This window comes from Euprymna scolopes, chromosome 18 (assembly GCF_053919585.1).
Source record: "Euprymna scolopes isolate OS-2025 chromosome 18, ASM5391958v1, whole genome shotgun sequence".
Lineage (NCBI taxonomy): Eukaryota > Metazoa > Mollusca > Cephalopoda > Sepiida > Sepiolidae > Euprymna > Euprymna scolopes.
In genome coordinates, this window is record NC_136499.1 from 123,727,126 (window position 1) to 123,752,125 (window position 25,000).

Sequence of the window (25,000 nt, forward strand, 5' to 3'; positions counted from 1 at the left end):
ATATTATATATTATTTGGATTTATTAAATCTTTTCAATACATCTTTTGCCCCACAAAATGTTCAACTGACGAGGCATTAAGAGTGTACATTCATACAAATACAGAAGTATACAATTATATCCGATGTCAAAGTGAACCTAGAAATGCTATTTCACATCCCTGGGATTATGTGACAGACGGGGGAAACATCATCCATGTTTGCACAGTTCCCTTCCTACTGCATGGTAGCATGTTGGTGAGCAGGTGCTTAACTTTTGTCAGACCTGATAATTTATTTATAAATCTATTTCAAGATCTGTGATGGCACGGAGGAAGTGTCATAGACATTGTATGCTCTATTATATATTTTCGTAGGATCCGTATGGCAAGGGGCTTCTTTATTAATTATTTCAAATCGGTCTCTTTGTGGAAGCTGTGCGAATGAGACACATCCACATGATGTAGAAATCTGATAATGTGAATGTTACTGATGTCTTTGTCTGTCACTCATTTCGGTAAGTTTGGAAGTAAATAATTAGCTAAGGAAACATTAGTCTCACTCTCTCTCTCGTCCATTCTTTCTGAGTGAATTCCAATGGTGAAGTCATGTCTTCATCTTCTGCATATCCACAAAGAGTGAGTTCTTTCTTTCTTTTTAATTTTCCAAGTTTTATCTTTAAATAGAACTGCACGCTTGTGGAATTGTCTTCCGTTTTCCTGCTTTCCAGCTTTCTATAATATGGTTGTCTTCAAGTCCAACGTGAACAAATTTCTGATGAGCCGTTCCACTTAAGTTAACAAATTTACCAAACTTCCATTACTATCGATTACTATATTGTCCTTTTGACTACTCTACACTCTTTAACCCTTATCCTTGAATGGCCTATCGGCCTTGATAAGTGGCGGCGTTTATGTAAAAAAAAAAAAAATATCAATTTAGCAAAATAAATGCATTTAATGCAGTTTTGGTTTTTTTAGACAAGGATTGACAATTTGGATCACAATTGTCATCTTGATTGTTAATTTCACAACTTTTCCACTGATCTAACTTTTTCTGGTATATCTTTTCAAACTTGTCCTCAAGTGACCTTTGAGCCTTGATAAGTGATAACTCCTCTGTAAAATAAAAAAATCAAAAAAAATCAACAGTCGAATGATGATGACGTCAAGGAATTCAAAGTCGTCCTACATGATTAAACGTTCTCCCTTTCGCTTCTAAAAGGACCCTCCTCTGATCATATTAGCTCTACTGCCTCTGATCTTCGACTCACTCTCTGCTTATCCTAGCTTCTATTATTGAGAATCTCCCTTTCTGCTATGACGTCATATGTATGGCTCTACACGTGATCAACTCACGCGGCTTAAACATATGTGGCTCGGCACATGTTCCCAAAACATACTTGTGCAGACAAAGAATTTTCACTAACCTATTTTTCAATATATTTTTAAATTGTATTGTTCATAATTTTTTTAGCTGATCTTTTTTTAATTCAATTTCCATAAAAGAATGAACAATTCTTTTTACAAACAAACAAACAAACATATCTAAACTATTTTATATGAAATTTAACAATAGTCAAATTCCAACTCCGAATCTATTTCTGAACCTGGCTTACAAGGTTCAAATCCCGGTCTATCCTAATCTCAATTTCCACTTATCTAATCTTTTTCTTATTTACAAGAAAAGGGGACGGCCTTTCTTGTAACATTTTTAATTTTTCGAGTTTTATCTTGAAATATCAATTTAGCAAAATAAATGCGTTTAATGCAGTTTCGGTTGTTTTTTTTTAGACGAGGATTGACAATTTGATCACAATTGTCATCTTGATTGTTAATTTCACAGCTTTTCCACTGGTCTAACTTTTTCCGATATATCTTTTCAAACTTGTTCTCGATTGGCCTTTGGGCTTTGGTAAGTGATGACTTCCCTTGTAAAAAAGAAAACAAAAAAAATCTTGAGAATCTTCATGCTGAACTTGAGAAACCTGTAAGAAATTGTGTTGGTTTTTCTTTGTGAAAATAGTAAAGAATATTTTGTGTATTTTTCTTTCCTCACAGTTGGTGGAGCTATTGTTATCGAATGGCGCCAAAGTGAACCTGGCTGATCACTGTGGAAACAGTCCTTTACACCATTGCTGTCGAACTGCCAATATTACCATGTCGGCCATCTTGCTTGAGGTACATTTTCACCTTTTTTTTTTTTTTTTTCATCCTGTTTTGGTATTTAGAGTGCTCTGAGTGTCAAAATCCAGGGTGGGCAATACCATCGAACATTATACACCAGCTACGTCCTGCATGATTGCATCCAAAGGGTTGACATCCGTCAAGTTACATGCTTACACAGGCCTTTTTAGTCTCCTGCTTCCAGATCAGACTGTCTTAAAATATTGGTTCTCTGACCAAAAATGCACCAACCATTAATGTTATTATTTTCCCTTTTACCTAGTAAAACTCAATCATGTTCTACAAATCCCTCCCTCCAAAAAAAAATTTCCTCTACAAAACAACCAAACCAAACACCATGAATAAATATTTGAAAATATAAACAACTTAAAAGATAAACCCTTTTTCCAAAATGATTGGATTCAGCATTAAATATTCCAAAAATGGTTAATATGCTGTAAAGCAAAAGCAAACAAACTTCCTTGGTCTACCATGCTCTCTAGCACTCGAGATATCCAAACATGTTATGAAGTTGGTAGATGTAAATTAAAATCATCTTTTTTATTCATGGCTAAGATGCAGCAGAAAAAAAAACTGAGAGATGTTCCAAACGTAATGCCTCCTATTTTTTTATTCCGCACAAATAGATCAAATTGCATTGTTATCATGACTGAACTCCTGCATTCTTGGCCAGAAAGTTTCATCTCCCTGTTCCGGATATTGATGGTGTGAGACTTTAAGAAATCAATCCCTGTCATGGACGTATGTCAGAAGCAGAGATGCTTCATTGAATTCCTCCCTGCAGAAAAAATTGAACCGATCAACATTTACCGGTGCTTGTTGAACATTTAAAAAGCCGATGCAGTTGATGTCAATACAGTTAAGAGATGGGTTTATCGATTTCAGAGTGCCGACAGATGTGAGTGGCAAAGTGTGCTCTGAACTTTTGTGGCGAAGGTCTCAAAAGAGGCTGACCAAAGTGTATTGAGAATGGTGTTGACTATGTAGAAAAATAAATTCTGGAGCATAAATGTTAATGGTACCACTCCTGTCTTCATAGCTCTTCAACATTTTAGTTTTTGAGTTTAAAAAAAAATAGGAAGCCTTACTTTTTGAATGACTCTTGTATCCAAATCTCTAATGTGATAAGTGTTTAGTAACTATCCTGAATTTGGCACAAAATTATCATCCCGTATTACTGTTTTGTTATTTAACCGTTTTCCCGAAAAGGTGGAGAAAAATATAGGTTATTTTAACCAATTTTTGTCAATTTTTTTTTTTTTTTTTTTTTTTTTAACTGTTATTTCACCCCAAACAAGGCACAAAGCCACTTCACCATGAGGGGTTACTATTTGAGACCAGATTTGCAGGGATACTATTTAGGAAGTTGGGCAGCGAGATGTCTGTTCACATTACACTTGAACTTCTGCATGTCAGTAAAGTCAGGGAAGCAGGGGCCCGGGAGGGAATTCCAAAGTGCAGCAGTTTGAGGGAAACAGCTATTCAAGTAGAAGGCTTTACGGCATCTAGGGATCACTACAGTAAAGGGGTGGGATTTTGCTGCTTGTTGGGTTTGTCGAGGTTGAAATACTTGTAAAACAGTCACAAGGATGCATGTTTCAGTGATGGGACAGAGGGTGGGTATTTAGTTGATAGTTCAGGACCTATTAGGTTGGCGACTTTTTTTAACTCTGTCTAGGAGCAAGAGACTAGTGGCAGATGCAGCAGCCCATATGTGACAACAATACTCCATGCATGGTTGAGCCGTGGCCTTGTAGAGATACAAGATACTCTCAGGTGTAACTAGCCTTTTAACACGGTAGTAAGAACCAACCTTCCTCACAGCAGCCTTGGCAATTACCTCAATTTGTTCCCATTTATGTTGTCTATGAATGCTAAGCTTAGGAGCTTGAGCGAAGTACTTTCAGCCAGAGCAATCAGTGGTTGAGAAGGTTTCTTGTAATTATTAAAGGAAATAAGCTTAGTCTTGGTAGCATTAAACGTTACCAACCAACTTTGGTCCCATTTCATTAAAACTGGACGTTTTCTTCTAGAGTTTTAGCCATTCACATGTTCATTAGTTTAACATTCTTGTCTGTTAAAAAGCGTGGTGTCATCATCAAATATACCCTATTCAGAGACAATTTATCAGGGAGGTCATTTATGAATATCAGGAATAATAAAGGTGCAAGGATCTACCCTTGTGGCACATCCGCATTTATATTGTCTATGAATGCTAAGCTTAGGAGCTTGAGAGAAGTACTTTCACGCAATGTATTATTAGCCATGTTGTTTTGATGTATGATCAAGAACAACCTGGATTTTTCTATTATCTAAGAAGGATTTGATTATGTTAAGTATACGTCCAGCAATACCATAGGATTTGGTTTTCATGAGAAGGCCCTCATGCCAAACCCTGTTGGTTGGATAAAAGTTTATTGTCTGCGAGGTGGCAGACTAGTGCTTGATTGATTAAAAACTCAAAGATTTTGAAGAGAGGGAGATTACTAATGATTACTATAATGTCCAATTTCTACTGTACACTCTTTAACCCTTATCCTTGAGTGGCCTCTTGGCCTTGATAATGTGGTGATGCCTATGTAAAAAAAATAAAAAGAAAAAAAAAAAGGCTAATAGGACGATAATTGAGTGGGTCAGTTATTTCACCAGAATTCTTATAGATTTGTACGATAGAAGCAATTTTCCAGCAGTCGGGGAAGACATTTTTCCAGCATTCAAGAAAGTAAAACATATATAGACATTTTTCTATCAGAAAGACCTGATGTTGCCTGGGAGTAAATGAGCATGAACGAATGTTCCACACTTCCAATACTTTTATTACCAAAATCAGTGAAATTGACCATTTTTCAATCAAATCGATTGATCCCCTGCTCTAGTTGCAGACCCACCATGGGGCATTACAAGGAAGCTTCACATGCCTCTCTGCAATGACTTAGACCACAATAAATTGCCGTCTACATTGCACTGTAGAGAACCTACTCTTGATTTTATAAAATTATTTTTATATAATGGCTTTAATACAAGTTTAAAATTCAAAAGTTGTGCTTTAAACAGAAACATTTATTTCGAATGCGCCATCTTATCAAAGAACCTACTGTTGATTTTATATGCCAGTTTTTTTTAAATTTCACACAAAGGTACTTTGTGTGGCTGGCAATGTTCTTAGATAGGTTTTGCATCGGAATGTCTTTGATAAGTATTGATCATTGAAATGATCTGATGAAAGGTAAAACAGGCGATTTTGACCAAAGTTAACACCTTACACAGCCTAACAAGTGCATTTAAGAAGTTTTATTACCACACAAGCCAAAAAGCCCAATGTATAAAATTAACAGTAGGTTCTTTGATATGACAGAGACACGTTCAAAATCAATGTTTCTGCTTAAAGCAAAATTTCACCATGATACTTGACTTTTTCACTATAAACTTAAACTTAAGCGATTATCACTGCACAAGCAGAAAGACCAGGCATACAAAATTAACAGTAGGTTCTTTGATATGACGGGGGTACGTTTAAAATGAATATTTCTGTTTCGAGCACAGGTGAAGCATGATACTTGACTTTTGAATTTCAAACTTCAATTCAAGCCATTATATATAAAAAATATTTTTATAAAATCGACAGTAGGTTCTCTACAGTGCAATGTAGACTACAATGTATTGTGATCTAAGTCACTGCGGGGAGGCATGTTAAGATTTCTCCTGGTGCACCGCGATGGGTCCCCAACTAGAGCAGGCAATCAATCGATTTGATTGAAAAATGGACGATTTTACTGATTTCGATGACAATAAAAATATGGGAGTGTTAAACGGTCATTGATCACCATTCAATCCCGGGCAACATTGTGTCTTCCTGCTAGTAATTTCTAAAAGCTGTCCAACACATGCCAGCGAGTGTGATTACAAGAATCCGTGGAGTAAGTTCAGAAAACATTTGCCATTACTAATGTTAACACTGTTGATGATATATGGAAGTGAAACCTGGCTAGTGAGGGTTGAGGACATGCATTGCTTGGAGAGAAATGATATGAGAATGATATAATGGATGATGTAAGTCTCAAGGACAGGTTTAGTTCTGATGACCTCAGAGGAAGATTAAATCAGGACAGTATAAGGAGATGTGTGCAGATCAGAAAACCCAGATAGTATGGCCACATTGAAAGAATAGGTGAGAGTTCATGGTTTAATTGATGTAGAACAGTTGAGGTAGCAGGGCAAGTTGGCAGGAGAAGATCCAGGAAAACATTGAAGAAAGACTTGGCTAATGAAAGGTTAGTTTAGAAAACAATTTCTAAAAGCTGTTCAACACATGCCAACATATTAAACAGATTTTGATGTTTCAAAAGTCAATGTATCTAATTAGCTCTTATCCTCAGGTAGCTTTCAGCCTTGGTAAGTGTTGAATAATTAGTTAACAGAAAATAAAATAAAAGTCAAAGTTTAAAATTCTCTGTATTTGCATTCCCGCAGCCAAAAGCCACAAGCCACCATTTTGTTCATGATTTTTTTTATTTTATTTCTCTGTATTTGTTAACTTGGTACTTCTGCATCTACTGACCTGTGATTTCCACAAAATTACTCGAATGTGCGCAGCAGATGATAGGAATTACTAGAAACAATTAACCAATGAGAAAGTCATATAAAATGCTTTGTTGGTCTTTAGCCAATAAAAATATAAGAAGACATATTTTTTAATAAACTGGAAAAAAATTAAATTAAAAATTGAAATAAATTATTCAAAATGTTAAAAAAAAAAAAAAATGGAAGAAGACAGTGTTTATTAATTTATCATTGTTAGTGAGAAAGGAACTATTTCTTGGCCTGTAACAGATTCCTACCTCCACCATCAAACAGTAAAATAAAATAAAAAACTTTTTAAAAAAAACTTCAATTTTTCCATTTTTTTATCAGTTTTCATACAGAAGAAAAAACTATGCAAAAAACTTTAAGTTTTATTCAAAAACTTTTGGTCAAAACTTAAATCTTATTTCAGTGGCCCTGTCGGTGGGGCATTAGAATATACCGACTGCCCCCCTGCAGAGGGTAAAAGTCCCTCAGTGGGGGGCCTGGATATGACCTTAAACTATATCCAATGGTAAGCCCCCAGCTTGTGGGCTTTGGGGAGTGTGGAGACACCCTTTAATTGCCATTGCTCCCAGGTCTACTCTGACCCGGAGTGGTAGTGCCTGTTAGGGTTCCAACTATGGGTTAAATAGAAACCGACTTGAAAACAACAAATATATTCTATTAAATATTTTTTCTTCAAAATCTTTGGATTCGGCATTAAATAACCCGAAAAGGGTTGATATGCCGTAAAACAAAAACAACCAACCAACTTATTTCAGTGTTTGTTTGTTTTTTTTGTTGTTTTTGTTTTTTGTTTTTTTTATCAAAAAATGTTTTTCTTACAAACAAATATTTCTTCCATTAGACTTATGGTAGGTTCATGTTATGTGTTTGGTATTTATTGTTTCACCATGTTTTTTTGCTGAATATTTTATCACGTGCTCGTAGCAGTTTAACAGTTTAGGAAGGCTCTACCAGCCGTTTCTGGTTATTCCCGTCATCTACTAGGCACACCTGAGTAACTTTGTGGAAATCACAGATCAATAAATGCAGAAGTATTGTTAACTTTAACGTTACAAAGACGATATAATTTTTTTTTATTTCTATCTACCCAGCATGGTGCCAGAGTCAACCAACGTAACCATGTAGGTAGCACCTGCCTACATGAAGCCGTGTGTACGAATGACATAAAGCTCGTAGCGTTGTTATTGGAAGCTGGAGCCAATATCAGCCTCGTCAACCGATTAGATCTCTCACCTGTTCATCTAACAGAGGTAAGTAAATGTGTTTGTTTTCATTACTTTTGTCTCCTTGTGAAGGTTACCTGGCATTGCCCAGTTATAAGATGCTTGAATATATTTTAATTCATGCAGATTACATATTTATTATTATAAAGACAATTCTCTATCGATTATTATATTGAACCTATTATATCAAAACTAATATATATATATATGACTTGGGTGCCATTAGCTAAAATTGAAAACAAGATATACAACTCTCCATCCTCATTGCTAGTCTTGAGCTACGCCCATATGCATGCGTGTGTGTGTATATATATATATATATATATATATATATATAAAATATATAGTTTATAAAATATAACCTAGCTAGGTTCAACCACTCTGATGAGTCATAGATGACGAAACACGTGTCAGTGGATAATTATATTTTATAAACTATATATATGCTGCTCCCCATATGGGGGGTACCAAGTTGGTTAAAGAGAAAATTACTCCCAACTCACATTTAGGTAAAAATGCACTTTTGTAAATAATTGAATTCAAAACGTATCACAAAAACAAATAACAAAAAAGTTCTTGCAGGTTTTTACTTATAAATTCAGATGAACATATCTGCACTCAAATATTTATTGATCAAAATAAGCACCATCAGAATCAACACAAAACAAGTGTATTTATGCCAGTTACGTAAAAACCTTGTGTTCTGATGGCAGTGAAATTGCTGAAGGTGTTTTTGATATCACTTAGAGTTTTGATGTATTTCTCATGCAGAAAGTTGTCAAGATGCTTGAAAAAGTGATAGCCAGTAGGTGAGAGGTCTGGAGAATGTGGCAGAATGTAGTCCAATTCATTCAACTTCTGCAGGGTCGGTTTAGCAACATGTGGTCGGGAATTGTCATGGAGGAAAATTGGGCCTCTTCTGTTGACTAATGCTGGATGTTGTTGTCGAAGTTTCTGATGCATTTTATCCATTTGTTGACAGTACTTATCCACCTTAATGGTTTTGCCTGCATTCAAAAAAATGTAATGGATGAGACCGTTCACGGACCACCAAACAGTCAGCATGACCTTCTTTTGGTGCAACTCTGACTACAGAAAGTGTCATAGAGCTTCGTCTGAGCATTGCCGGTTGTCATAAAGAACCCACTTTTCATTGCAAGTTACAACCCAGTCGAGAAACAAATGAAAAAAGGGAAGATTACACTTCATAACGTCGTTTCTTTTGATTGTCGTTCAATTCATGAGGCACTCATTTATCAAGCTTTTTTGTCTTTCCGCTCTCTCGAGTGTCGTATAAATTACGTCTAATTCAGAAGCAAGTTCTCAAACAGTTGTGTGTGGATTGAGTTTGACTAAGGCTCTTAATTGATTATCAACATCCGTTGGCCAAACACTACGCTCATCATTTTAAAGACTTTCCTCATCGCCATGAAATTTCTTAAACCACCATTGTGCTGTGCAATTAGTAGTGATTCCTGGGCCAAAGGCTTCGTTGATATCGCGAGCTGTCTGAACAGCTTTTCAGCTTAGCTTGAATTTAAATAAGAAAATTGTGCAAATTTGCTTTGTTTTATCTTGTATTCAGCTTCAATGTTCTGAACAGAAGACATAATTGGTTTAAAACGATTGTAATTAAAATGATAATGAATAACACTCTTTAAAATGATGTACAAAGTAAAGATATTATAATGAAAACTTATTTGAAATCAAAATTAAAAATTCTGCAAGAACTTTCTTCTCAACCTAAGATATATATATATATATATATATATTGTCACTCCTTTTTTAAAAGATGGAATCGCCTGATCGTCCGAAACAAGTGTTTATTCAATACAAAAAGAAACAAGCAATGTCGAAGTGGGAATTTAATCCAGCAATCAAGATCACCAATAAAAACACGTTGAAAAATAAACAAAATACTGATAGCCATTACGTGTCACAAAATATCACAGTGATATCTATTGAGTGGATTTCTTCCAGTATTTTGGTTATTTCTGGACTTTTGAGCCATTTTTGATGCTCTGAAGACTGCGTGTTTTCGTCAGCCATTTTGATTGCTGATTTAACTTTCCAGCTCGACATTGCTTGCTTTACAAATTAAATAAACGCTTTAAATTCTGTTAAAACACACACAACTAATCTAGGGAAGTAGGAGAGTAACTTATCTTGCCTTTGGTAACATTTATTTGTTATATATTAGTCTCGTTTGTTGGCTTCTCTGCTGAATCCCCGAAAAATATATAACCCAATCATGGAGACACACAGATTCTCATTCAATCACCAAAGTTAAGCAACATTGTGCGTGTCTGTATCAGACGGGTGACCATTTGGGAATACCAGATGCTATATATGGAAGAGGACATCAACACTTCCGTACAAGAACTACAAAAACAGATTGTCATCTCCCCTAACCATGATATACTGGAGACCGCTTGTATATTTGATATTTCCTAGACACTTCCTCCTTTGGGGGAAGCTGGTTTAATGTCTCTAGAGTTAATGCTGCTAGCTAATATAAGAAAAAAGTATTATGGGGAAAAAGATGTTAACTCACATTTAGTATAACAATATCTTTCGGTCAAGTAATATTTAAACTACTTGATTTCAAATTCTGATTAAAACTTTCTATTGGCTCAATGTTACATGAATATTTTTTTTTATTTTATGTAATGAGATTTCTTCCATTTAAAAAAAAAAAAAAATGTTTATTATTTCAGCATGTTACTTCTGATATGTCCGCCATGACAGTTTCTCTGAGTGAGCACATCTAAGTTTTTTTTTATTTTTTATTCTCCCATTTTATTTTTCTGTTTTCTCTCTCTGCAACTTAACTAATTTTTCTTTTCCCTATTGAAATTAAATTCAGCTGTCTTATGGTGACACTTTTAAACTAAATGCTAGAGCAAGATCTATTTTCATTGTAGCATGTGTCACTGCCTATATATGAAATGCCTTAAAGAATCTTGCTTTCCTGACTGCTGGAAAACCGCTTCTGTGGTACCAGTCTTCAAGAACTCTGAAAGAACTGACCCACTAAATTATCACCCCATTAGCCTCCTCCCACTTTTCGCCAAAATATTTGAGTCCTTAGTTAATCAAGCCCTAGTCCAACACCTAACAGCTGCTAAACTCCTGACCGACAAACAATATGGATTCAGGCAAGCCCGTTCAACCGCAGATATCTTAACTGTAGTCTCTGAACGTATATACCATTCACTGGACAAAACGGGAGGGTAGAGCAGTAGCTCTAGATATATCTAAGGCTTTTGACAGGGTATGACATAAAGGTCTTCTCAGGAAAATTAGATCATACGGTATCACTGGAAGAATACACAATATAATTAAATCCTTAAGTAAGAGAAAAATCCAAGTTGTCCTCGATGCTCGTACATCTAAACAATATGATATAAATGTGGGAGTACCTCAGGGGTCTATACTTCGACCTTTATTGTTCCTGATATTCATAAATGACTTCCTTGATAAAATTGTTTCGGAGATGGGTATATTTGTGGATGACACCACCCTCTATAACAGGCATGAGGGGAAAACAAATGAACACATATCTAAGGAAATGGCAGAATCACTAGATGACCTCCAATCTGTAGTGGAGTGGGGACAAAAATGGATGGTCACATTCAATGCTACCAAGACTAAGCTTGTTTCCTTCAATAACTACAAGAAGCCTTTTCTACCACCAATAGCAATGGCTAAGAATACACTGCCTGAAAGTACTTCCTTTAAACTCCTCGGCCTAATGTTTACAGGGAACATGAACTGGAATATATACATTGAGAACATTGCCAAGGCTGCTGCAGAGAAGGTGGGCTCTCTCTACTGTGCCAGAAAATTACTTACACCTGAAAGTATCCTGTACCTCTATAAGGCCACCATTCACCCATGTATGGAATATTGCTATCACATTTGGGCTGGTGCATCTGCTGTTATTTCTCGCTCCTGGACAGGGTTCAAAAGAGTCGTCACCTGATTGGTCCTGATCTGTCATCTAAGATTCAGCCTCTGTCCCATCAATGAAATATTGCATCCCTCTGTCTGTTCTACAAATACTTTAATGGTGGCTGCTGTGACGAACTGCAAGCACTTGTACTTCCTCGTTGTGAGTACTCCTGATGGAACCGACAAGCAGCTAAGTCCCACCCCTTTACAATGGAGATCCCTAGGTGTAAGAAAGCCTTTTACTCCAATAGTTTCTTCCCCAGAACTGCAAGTCTTTGGAACTCCCTTCCAGGATACAGCTTTCCCAACTGTACTGATATGCAGAAGTTCAAATGTAATGTGAACAAACATCTTTCTACTCCTCTCCCTTCTTAGTGCTCCCGCAAATTGTCCCCGATAGCAGCCCCCTACTTCAAAGTGGCACTTGCCTTGTTTGGGGGTGAAGATTGAATATATATATATATATATATATATATATATATATATATATATATATATATATAGCGCTTAGTGCGTTAAAAGAAAAGAGTGATCTCAATTCTATAAGAGGAGACTTATCTGGACAATATAAAGCTCAACAAGTATCATTGGAGCTTATACAGGAGAACAATAGGAATGGAAAATGAAATCACAAAAACTATATATTGGTAAATACAGATTGGTTGATTTATTCAATAAGGAAATACAAACAATTAGTTGGGGGATAGAAGGGACTCTTTATGCCAAGGCATTTCAAAGCCTAATGCTTCTCATCAGAAGAGTAGAGAAGATGCTAGATAACATAGTGAGGACTCTTCTGATGAGAAGCATTAGGCTTCGAAATGCCTTGGCATAAAGAGTCCCTTCTATCCCCCAACTAATTGTTTGTATTCCCTTATTGAATAAATGAACCAGTCTATATTTAACAATACATAGTTTTTGTGACTTCATTTCCCATTCCCATTGTTCTCCTATATATATATATATATATATATATATATATATATATATATATATATATTTCTGTTTATAAAATTATCCACAAATGTTTGGAACAATATGGTTCATCAACATGACCAATTCTTGCGAGATGGGAAACCTCAACTACAGAAGCTGTAGTTGAGTATTTCCCATTTATATATATATATATATATATATATATATATATATATATATAACTACTTAATTTACTCACATAAAATTAATATACGAAAGTATAGATTTATGCGTAAACTTTAAGTATTTACTTCGAAAGTGCTCAATACGTAAGTAGAGCTAGTTAGTAAGTTATAAAATATATATGGCGATTAAGCTACACTGAATATTCCGCATTTCATCCACTCTAGGACTCTTCAGGCTTAATCGCCATATATATTTTATAACTTACTGTATATATATATATCTCAATGCCTCCGTTCAGTCTCGAAAGACAAAGGATACCCCCCTGTAGGCGCAGCTGTGCATGAAATTATGAGGCAAGGGTTTCGTAATTACCAACCACACCTATCCTGAATCGGCACTGTTTGAGTCCAGTGGTAAGAAACAATGCCGAGATAAGTGGAAAGCACATATAGCACCTGGAAATCTCAAATGGTCACCCATTTAGGACTGACCAGGTCCAACATTGCTTAACTTTGGTGATGCAACGTGATTATGCCGTATATATATATATATATATATATGATAGGTTCTGAACTGTCATCTAAGCTTCAACTTCTATCTCATCGATGAAATGTTGCATCCCTTTGCCTGTTTTACGAGTATTTTAATGAGGATGTTCCGACGAACTACAAGCCCTTGTATCCCCTCGACGTAAATACCCCCAACGTAAATACCCCCGACAAACCCAACAAGCAGCAAAGTCTCACCCCTACACAGTAGAGATCCCTAAATGTAAGAAAGCTTTTTACTCTAATAGTTTCTTCCCTCAGAACTGTTAGACTTTTCCCTTCCGCATTTCTGCTTCCCCAACTGTACTGACATGCAGAAGTTCAAGTGTAATGCTGCTCAACTCCCTACATAGTATCCCTGTAACTTATGTTCCCTGATAGTAGCCCCCTACATCAAAGTGGCACTGTGCCTTATTTGGGGTGAAAAAAAATATACTTATTTGTTTTTACATAAACCTTTACATATTGCTAGACAGTCATGAGTATGTTTCAGTCAACTAGTTGTAGATAACTATAGAGACTTCATTGAACGATGCTGCTTTTCCAAAAGTTCAGTCCTTAATCCAACTTTTAGAATGGAACGGAAGCTGTCACAGATCCTCATTAAGAACAAGGATCTATTAGCATCTGCAAAATACAGATAGCTAGTTCAACATTACAGCAAACTACCACGCCTATATGGTCTCCATAAGATTCACAGAGACAATATTTCATTAAGGCCCATTGTCAGCACACAATGTTTAGCATGTCATCCATCCAGCCGATTCTTGGTAGATATAATCACCTCAATCATAGACAAATTTCCATCGTATGTCCAGAATTCAACTCCCTTCATGGAAATAATAAACAATGCTCCCATTCATTCCAACCAAATGGTGAGTCTAAATGTAGCGATTCTGTTCACGAAAGTACCCACTGATGAGACTCTGACAGTGGTGCAGGACAAGCTGACTTCTGATGCCTCATTGAAGGCACACACTTGCATCCCAATGGACAATATAATGGAGATGTTGACCTTCTGTGTAGAAACTACATACTTCGTGGTGGGATCTGATATATATTAGCAGGAAGAAGGTCTAGCAATGGAATCCCAATTGTTCTCAGTACTGGCCAATGCATACATGGAATACTTTGAGGAAATTGCATTAGGATCAACACCACTAAAGCCAACAATGTGGTTGCGATATGTAGATGACACATTCATACTCTGGCCCCATCAGAAAGATGTTCAAATGTTACTGGACCATGTGAACTCGATTTGTCCAACTATACAGTTCACGATGGAAAAAGAACATAACAAATTATCGTTCCTAGATCTGCTGATAACTAGCACTGGTCAGGGGTTTATGTCATCTGCATACCGAAAGCCAACTTTCACCTGACAGTACCTAAACTCCAACTCCCACCATCCATATAATGTAAAGAAAGGAATCGTCCGTTGCCTACAACACCGAGCAAAAGCAATATGTAGTAACAGCAATGAATATCAAGACGAGATCGACAATTTAAGAGAAACCCTCCACCGAAACAACTATCTAAAACGCATGATATCAGCTCCAACAAATCTGGACCAGACACAAAATACACGACTCAGAAACTCACCACGGTTTGTATACCATATATGAAGGGATTGTCGGAAAAACTTCAAAGAATATGTAATTTATATGACATTAGGACAGTATTCGGAAGCAATTCAACTTTCTGAAAACAGCTTGTGTCAAACCCTCTACGGAAAAAATCATGACTAAAAACTATGTATGAGATCCCGTGTAAATGTGGAAAACTTCACAAAGGTGAGACATGTCGTCCACTAAAGGTATGGTTAAAAGTAAGACATCTCACATATGCTGGGCAACAATCAATTACTAAGTAGACCTACTATAGAATTTAACTCTGTATAGGAATAATTAATTATCACTAATAGATAATATATACAGTGCACAGTAACTAAACAATATATAGTAGTATGTAGTAACAATAATTAGTAATAAAATAGTTATATTTGCAACTAGAAATAAAAATAGGTTTCAGGCTCCCAAAATTTGTACTAGAACTGTCTTCAAGGACTTGTGGCGCAATGGTTTGAGTACTTGGAAAAATCAATTGTAAAAGTGATGTTCTCTTGAAGGTAAAATTCTCAGTGTGGACGACCAAAAAATACAACTGCAAATTACTTAGAACCCCTATCCAGTTATGGCTGACTGAACGAAAGCATGCTACCCTTGTTTTTTTTTTTTTTTGGGGGGGGGGGTCATGCTTTAAATTGAAGCATTGTATTTTGTGTTCTTCTTTACTGACCTCCATGCTTACAGAAACATTGTGATCCTTATATTGGCCCGTGAGGGTTGAGGACATGTGTTGCATGGGAGAAATGATATGAGAAGTATACAATGTATTCATGGTTTAATTCTCAGGAATATTAAATCTGGACTTTACTGGAAAATGCCAACAAATGCCCCATTGGGGGAGCTGGTTTTTCCCACCTTGTGGTCTTGACACATTTTATTGCCATAGGAAACAATTAAATTTCCTTAGATCTGATGACTTCAGAGGAAAATAAAATCTAAATAGTATAAGGATATATATGCATAGCAGGAGACTTTGGTGGTTTGGTCATATTGAAAGAATGGATGAGAATTCTTGGATTAGTTAATGGGTTCAGTTGTTTGTGATGGGCAAGGAAAACGTGGGCGGAGGTGATAAGGATTGATTTGAAAGAAAGAAGGATAAATAAAGACCTGGGCTGAGATAAGTTAGTTTGAAAGTCAGCTTCTAAAAGCCAACATGCAAAACAGATGTTAAAGCAAATAAAATAAAAGAATAAATACTTGGGTGAGTGGATGTAGAACAGTTGTGGTATCAGGGTCAGTTGGTAGAGGAAGTGATGAGAATGTATTTGTGAGAAAAAGGGATAAAAAAAAACTGGCCAACTAACTGACTGAAATGATACTAACTCTAGGCAGATTTAACCAGCTTCCTCCAAAGGAATAAGTTTCATAGTGTTAGGGAGAGGCAAAGTGCGAATGAATTCAAAATCCGGGCCGACAAAGACGTAACCCGGGAATTGTGATGACCTGGTCCTATGACGCAAATTGTTTTATGGGTCAGGCCGTTTTATGAAGCAAGGTGTGAATGAACTCATGTGCAGGCTGACAAAATGTAACCCGGGAATTATGATGACGTAATTCGGTCGGGTGTCAGACAAAAAAGCAAACGCCAGGCTGGTCAAAATATGGATCAATGACGTCAATTGGTTTATGGGTTACCAGGTCGAAAGTCCATAAAAGCGAGATGGTAAACAAAAACAAACCAGGGAGACATGGAACAAGGGACAGACGACGAGGAACTGCCTGTCATGTTCGCAACCTACATCTCTCTCCACCGCCGTATAGTGTATATATGAATGTTTGATAAATAAACCAAGTTTGTTTCTAAAAAAATGTCTCGTTATTCATTGATAAATGAACAGCGGTCTTTCCAATCACTAGACGATTTACAACAAACATATGTAGAAATGTCAAACACACTATCTCTCCATCTATCTTTCGAGATATTCAAAAATCTCTTATAGTTAAATTACAGGCTTGGTGCTCCTATAGAAGAATGTACCCTGTCTCTAGATGAAACACTAAGACTCTTCCTAAGACGAACAACAACAACAATACAGAATATACGTCATCTTCATACCACCAGTATATAATAATAGGAGTATAAAATTCACAAATGGTCCCCAGTCGCATATATATATCACCCATTTGCTACTGACCAGGTTCTATTTTGCTTAACTTTGGTAATCTATTGAGAACCAGTGTGATAACATAATCATGCCGTATACAAAAGACCTGGCCAGAGATAAGTTAATTCTGAAGTTCATTTTTAAAAGCTGCCCAACACATGCCAGCATGTCAATTAGACATTAAACTGAATATGGTAATATCACTATTGAAGACCTCATGAAGTTTTAGTTGAAAAAGTTGTTTGATCTTGCTATAGATCTTCGTTTTCAATCACATCCTTCGATAGACAAAAGACTCCACGTGTATATATTAAAATTACGAAAGCCATTTTCTTTTTATTTTGGTGCTAATGCAGTATAACGTTCTACGATTTTTTTTTACTTTTTCCAAGATTTAGACAAATGCCTTAAAATTTCTTCCCTAAACGATGACACCTCGCTCAACTTGTTGCAGACATATGACAAACCGAAAATATCTTTATGAATTAATACAACAAAAGTTTAACTTAAACTAATTAATTGGAATTTTAATTAGCACAAGTCCTAAACGCAATCAAATGCACATAATCGTAACGGTTATGCAAAAACATACAAGAAGCAAGTATTTTGCATTTTTGCAAAATTCTATGTTTTTAAATCGGGAAAAAAAAGTGGATTTCCACTTAAATCTGTTATTTTTGTTTATTTTCTTCTCTCTTACTAAATTGCTAGAGGCGTATTTTGTTTTTTTTGTACTTGTGCAGTTTATGGGCTGCTGAAATAATAACATCTATATATATAAAAGCGAAAATGTATGTATGTACGCTTTTCCTCGATGTCCACAAAAGGCTTCTTTCAGAGAAGCGCTTGCTCGGTTCACAACTTAAAACTTTTTATATCATCTATAAATTGTAATATCTCAGAGTTACCCATGGAGCTCGCCTGTCTATTTAATTTTATTGACTTTCAAACGTTAATTATTCGACATTTCCCACATCGACACGCGTTACATTCGGTTTTCGGTATAAAAAAAACGAAACTCGACTCTAATCACAGGCCGAAAACCAGTTGTCTCAAGAGAGCTAAGTAACGTTTGTTCAATGTCGACTTCGTCATATCAGACTGTAGCTTTCATTTCGCTCCTCCTAATAAACAGGGAGCGGGTTTTTTAAAACAAACAAACCGATTTATTCACCTCATTAAAAACTGTCCCACACAAAATGCTTACTGCTGAATACCTATCGCCGTCACGTCAATCAAAAACGTGCACCTGTTTTTTTTAAACACTTTACTATTTTCCAACTGCGCGTCGTGAAGGCTTCGTTTTTTTTTTTTTTTCACGGGCACCTGTTTTTTTTCACATTTTCGGGGTTTTTTTCACATACCTCGAAAAACACCTGGGCAACGCCGGGTACCCCTCGCTAGTTAATTATAAAAACCATTCATTATATGGGAATGGGGGGGGAGACTTTTTTTATATATATATATATATATATAACTAACAATTTAATAAAGGAAAGAATATCATAAAAATTGAATGTAACTTGAAAGTCTTATCTCCAAAAAACATAAGGTTCATAAACTGTACAAGGACTTTTTTTTCTTTTCTTTTTCTTTTCTTTTCTTTTTCTTTTTTCTTTTTTTTTTCTTTTTTTTTCTTTTTTCTTTTTTTTTTTTTTTCTTTTTTTTTCTTTTTTTCTTTTTTTCCTTTTTTTTTTCTTTTGGCTGAATTTTCTTTGTTATTCTCTTTCTCACACTTTCCTTCCTGTCTTTTTTTTTTCCTCTTCCTTTTTCCTTTCATGACAGTTTATGAGAACTAAAAATGTTCAAATTTTAAACAATGGCTATTGGGCATTAGATGACTCCAAAGAATGTCTCCATCTCGCACACACATGTATGGGTGTCTTTTCCTTACTTTTGACTCTTCCTGTTGAAACACCTTGAATTTGTTTTGTTTTTTTTTTGGCTAGGAGCAAAGTGTAGTATCTGTTCTAATACTATGAGTACCATTCCTAAATTAATGCCTCCTATTTTTTTTTTTATAAAACCCAAACGGATCAGAAGGGATTGCAAATTGCATTGTTATGATGACTGAACTTATGCACTCACAAGACCTTTTGTGTTCCAGAATTAATTTTTCTACATAGTCACCCCCATTCTCAATGCATTTTTGCTAGGAATTCAATGACACATCTCTGCTTCTGATGCACGTCCATAGGGATTGCTTTCTTAGTTTCACACCATTAATATCTGCAACAGAGACCTGAAACTTTCAGGTCATGAATGCATAAGTTCAGTCATCATAACAAAGCAATTCAGATGAAATATGTTATAAATACAAGACATTCGCAGTTCCAACAACAAGCCCCATAAAGGTGGGGACCCAGAATCAATTCTGCTTCACTGTCCTGAGCCAGATTTTGAGCTGACCATCGAGACGTTTCTTCTAGTCTGGTGGTCAAGCTGGACTGATGACGTCACGGATGAAGTCACCTGGATATCGACGAAGGGTGCAGCCGAACCAGCGAAGATGTCTGGTAAGGAAACATTTTTAGAAGAAGTGGATCCTGCAGCGAATCTGAATTGTAGTGTTGGGGACAAACTGTTGCCAGCGGACATGGAGAATGTGGCGAAGGTAGTGATGGTCAAATATCTCCAGTTTGCATAAGTCACTTGCCCGCTTAGGCTAAGTCTCGCAGGGATGGTTCTATCACTTCACAACAATATACTTCATTATCTCCTGTAATAATTGTTGTGGGGGGGTGGGGGGTAAATGCTCCAGACAAGACATGAAGCCACTTGATGTAAGAAGCTAAAAAAATACTACTTCAAGGTTAAAAACTAACCAATAATGAGTATTATATAGATAGATTCCAACTTGGAAAACAGCAATTCTTACCCTTTTGTCAGAAACGTTGCTCATGGATTGTGAGGACTAAAGGACAAAATCATTGTCACTAATCGCGGTATTGACTTCTTCCCATGATAGCAACATGTGACACAAGATCGGAAGGGTAGGAGAGTCAATCCAGTGCTCTTAAAGAAGGAGCATTCTGGCTTTTTAAAAATTGCCTGGGCAGCCCTGTCAGCACTCTCTTAGGGCACCTCAGATGCTAAGCAATAAATTTATTCCACCCCAAAGAGAAGCAAGGTCTGGGAAGATTGGACCACCTTGAACACCCAAAGTGAATACCTCAGCCCACTAGAAAAATGCCACTGAAATGACCTAGTTTTTGCCAAGCTGATTTGAGATCAGAATCTCGATTGGCATGCGTTTGCAATCACTGTCAAGTGGCAAATGAATGTGCTGCCACAACTCATGTTCACCCCTAACAAGGTATATCGCCACTTGGACATAAAGGACTACTATTTGGGATCATGCCTAGGAAAGATGAACAAAATGTTGGTTTACATGACATTCAAACTTCTGCATATCAATAGAGTCAGGGAAGTGGGTAGCAGGGAAGGAATTCCAATGTTCAAGGAAAGAAAGGATTAGAATAGAAAGCTTTCTGGCATTTAGGAACCTCAACAGTGAAGAGGTATGATTTTGTTGCTAAGCAGGTTTGTCGAGGATATGTACGTCGAGGGGGCACAAGTGCAACAAGTTCATCAGAGCACATTCCATTAAAATATTTGTAAAACAGGCACAGGGATGCAACATTGTGGCGATGGGACAGGGGTTGGAGCCTAGTTGACAAAGTGGGATATATTAGATTGAAGACTCTTTTTATGGACCCTATCCAAGGAGAGACTAGTGGTAGATGCACCAGCCCAAATGTGTCAACAATACTCCATGCGTGGGCGAATGATGGCCTTGTAGAGGTGCTGGATACTCTCAGGTGTAAGTAGTCTTCTAGCACGATAGAGGGAATCCACCATTTTGCAGCAGCCTTGGTGCCACAACATTCAGAATTAACTTTATTTATTGTCTCTGGATGAGTCCATTTTTTTTTTTTTGTTTTTTTTTGTTTTTTACATAGGAGTCACCACTTATCAAGGCTCGGAGGCCGCTCGAGGATAAGGGTTATTCATTCATATCTTGTCGCTCCATCTCTTCAACCAGCGGCACACGGTTTCATTACCAACACTGAGGTCTTCGTCCGTGCAGTTGGGCCCCAGTGGGCAAGATGTTAAAATGTGCTCGATGGTCTGAACTTGGGCACCACAGGGGCATTCAGCAGTTGTAGAGTAACCCCACATGAGGAGGTTGTCGCCAGTTTTTGCAACTTTTGCCCTTGCCCTGTTCAGAGTGACCCACTCCGAACGGGACAGGTGTGTGCCAGGTGGTAAGGTTTCACTGGGCTCTGGCAGTGCTGTATTTGTAGACTGAGGGTCTACCTCTCTCCACATCTACAGCCGGTAAGAGGATGTAGGAGTGTCTGGTAGTTCCTCTACTGTGGCAAAGTTTCACCGGGACACAAGTCGTCTAGCCACCTCTGAGTAGCCATAGAGAGGGTGTCTGGGGTCTTCGAGTTGTTTAGTACGCTCAACTCTCGCAATTATATTCCGGATCAATGGGATGATATTTTAGTAATCGTTAGTAATGGAAATTTGGTAAATTGGATTACTTGAGGGACGGTTCATCAAGAATTTGTTTATGTTAGACTTGAAGACAACCAAGTTGTAATCAGCTGGAAAGCAGGCAAATAGAACCATAGGCATACAGTTCTAAGAAAGAAGCTTTGTTCATGGAATCTGTTTTGATTTAGGCACAAATAAAGCGTGGGGAAAATTATTGACAGTGGTTTCAGCTAGACGAGTGTTTTTTTGTGAAAGAAATGGGTTGGTCAGCTTATCTCCTAACAAAAATCATGTTGGCCTTGCGTTATCATCAACCCTATTTGCGTGGTTACCAGGCCTGTTATAACTGTTGCCTTGGTGTTTGGTTCAGAATCCTCTTTGTGTTCATGCCGCTATATTCATGCTTCTTGTGTTTTTTATGTTCAGGATCAGACGATGAAACACCTCCTGTTGAACTGCCCAAGCTCCAAAAAAATGGATAACAAACAAAAAACATTTCTCGAAGTTCCAAACTTGATCCCGGGTAAGTCATTTCCTATCAGTAACGTACTAACATATATATTATTTCATTTACAAAGGATATTCCAAAAATAATGCCTTATATTTTTTTTATTCCGCCTGAATGGATCAGAGGGGATTACAAATTGTATTATGATGACAGAACTTGCACATTCATGACCTAAGTTACATTTCTCTGTTGCAGGTATTAATGGTGTGAGACTCTAACAAAGCAACCCCTATCATGGATGTGCATCGGATGCAGAGAAGTGTCAATGAATTCTTCCATGCAGAAAAAAATTAAATGATCAACATTCACCGGCGCCTGTTGAACGTTTACGAAGCCAATGCAGTTAATGTTAGCGCAGTTAGGAGATGAGTTCATTGATTTCAGAGTGGTGGCAGAGATGCGGATGATAAAGCACGCCCCGGACTTTTACGACCGAGGTATTAAAAGAGGCTAGCAAAAGTGCATAGAAAACGGCGGTGTCTATCGAGAAACGTTCCATGAGTAATGTCTCCTAATTTTTTTGTACCGCCTGAATGGATCGGAAGAGATTGCAAATTACATATTTTTGATGACCGAACTTGTGCATTCATAACCTGAAAGTTTCATCTCTCTGTTGCAGATATTGATGGTGTGAGACTCTAAAAAAGCAACCCCTATCGTGGACGTGTGTTAGAAACATAATTGCATGATTCAATTCCTGACAAAAGTGCATTGAGAATGATAATGACTATGTAGAAAAATAAATTCTGGAGCACAAAAGGTTGTTTGTTTTAATGGTACCACTCCAGTATTCGTAGTTCAACTTTTTGTGTTAAAAAAAAAAAAAAAAAAAAAAAAAAATAGGAGGCTTTACTTTTGGAACGACTTTCATATCCACAAGTTATAAAGCAGATATAATGTTGTATGTATCAATTTTCAGTATTTACTTCAACAATTCTCAATATGTGAGTAGAGCTAGGTAGTAAGTTTCTTGATACATGTATATTTAACCCTAAGGCCTTATGGTTAAATATCCTTAAAACTATATACCAGGTGCCTTCAATAAGTTTCCAGACTTTTTTGTACCGGCATTTAAAATTGTTGTAGACACTTGAAAATTCTGTATATTATTGCTATACATTTTATGAGATGACTGACCAATTTTTATGATTTCAGGTTCAAATGAATAGCTACAGCAGCAATTGGAATACACCCTATTAAAGCCTGATTGTTGCAGTTGATGGATTTCAAAAATGCAATCTGCACGTGAGGACATTTTAGAAGACCGATATGCAATAAAATTCTGTTTTAAACTTGGAAAAAAAATGCCACAAAAACGTATGGAATGCTTCAGACTCCTTTTGGACCATCTTGCATGAATCGAGCATCAGTTTTTGAGTGGCATAAAAGATTCAGGGAAGGTAGGAAGTATGTGAGGGATGATGAGGTGTGAGAGGAGTAAGGAAGTTAGAACACCAGAGTTGATTGGCCAAATAAAGAATTTCATAGATAAGTACCATCGTGTGTCTAAAAAGACAATAAGTGCGCAGTTTAATGTCAGTGTGAGAATTGTACACAATTATTTGCAAGGAACTGAAAATGTGGAAGATTTGCGCAAAGTTTGTTTCAAAGAGGCTCAGAAAAGATCACAAACTATTTGACCAAGATGGGCATCAAGACAGTTCCTCACCCTCCCTATAGTCCAGACCTTGCTCCCTGTGACTTTTGGTCATTCCTTAAGCTCAAGGAAAACCTTATGAGACAATTGAGGAATTGAAAGAGGCTGTGAGAAAGGTCATTGACGCACTCTCACAAGAGGACTTCTATGGTTCCTTCCAAAAGTTGTTGGAACGGTACAACAAGTGCATTGCAGCCAGAGGAGATTACTTTGAAGAGGACTAAAGTTTCATGTGTGTACTATCAATAAAAGTGCGCATACAAAAATAGTCTGGAAACTTATTGAAAACACCTCGTATTTCAAAAATTGGGAAGGAAAAAAATGACATCCTTTTCCTTTTTTCCTTTTCCTTTTTTCCTTTTCCTTTTTTTCCTTTTTCCTTTTATCCTCTTTTCCTTTTTCCTTTTTTTGGAGGAAGGAAAAACATGACATCCTTTTCCTTTTTTTTCTTTTTTCTTTTCCTTTTTTTTCCTTTTTTCTTTTTTTCTTTTTTTCTTTTTTCCTTTTTTTCTTTTTTCCTTTTTTTCCTTTTTCCTTTTCTCCTTTTTCTTTTTTTCCTTTTTCCTTTTTTTTCTTTTTCCTTTTTTTTCTTTTCTTTTTTTCCTTTTCCTTTTTTTCCTTTTCCTTTTTTTTCCTTTTCCTTTTTTTCCTATTTCCTTTTTTTTCCTATTTCCTTTTTCCTTTTTTTCTTTTCCTTTCTATTTCTTTTTCTCTTTGTTTTTATTTTTTTGCTTTTTCTTTTTTTTCTTTTCAGCTTCCTTTTAATAAAATTTCACTTTTGATTTATTTTCTGACTGCTAAATTCATCCACACAACATTCCAGACGACAACTCTTCCTAAAACTTTTGTTTTCTTTCAACTCTATAAACATAACGTTATTCATCATATCCCTCCACAATGTTATACTATTCATTATACTTTATTAAAGGTTTCAAATAGTTTGTTTTAAATGTCAAAAAATTACTACATGTATCTCAATTATTGTTTACGACCAAATAAACAACTCGTGACACTGCT

General features: G+C 36.5%; 1 protein-coding gene across 2 annotated transcripts in view; it reads left to right on the plus strand.

Annotated features, from left to right (window-relative positions):
• LOC145297797 (ankyrin repeat domain-containing protein 27-like) overlaps positions 1 to 25,000 on the plus strand; it is a 118,399-nt gene that overhangs the window by 91,737 nt on the left and 1,662 nt on the right. For both annotated transcript variants that reach the window (XM_080144083.1, XM_080144085.1), the window contains exons 23-25: positions 2,038 to 2,157; positions 7,845 to 8,003; positions 22,245 to 22,341. In XM_080144083.1, the coding sequence (XP_080000209.1) occupies positions 2,038 to 2,157; positions 7,845 to 8,003; positions 22,245 to 22,341 (376 nt within the window). The remainder of the gene's footprint in view (positions 1 to 2,037; positions 2,158 to 7,844; positions 8,004 to 22,244; positions 22,342 to 25,000) is intronic.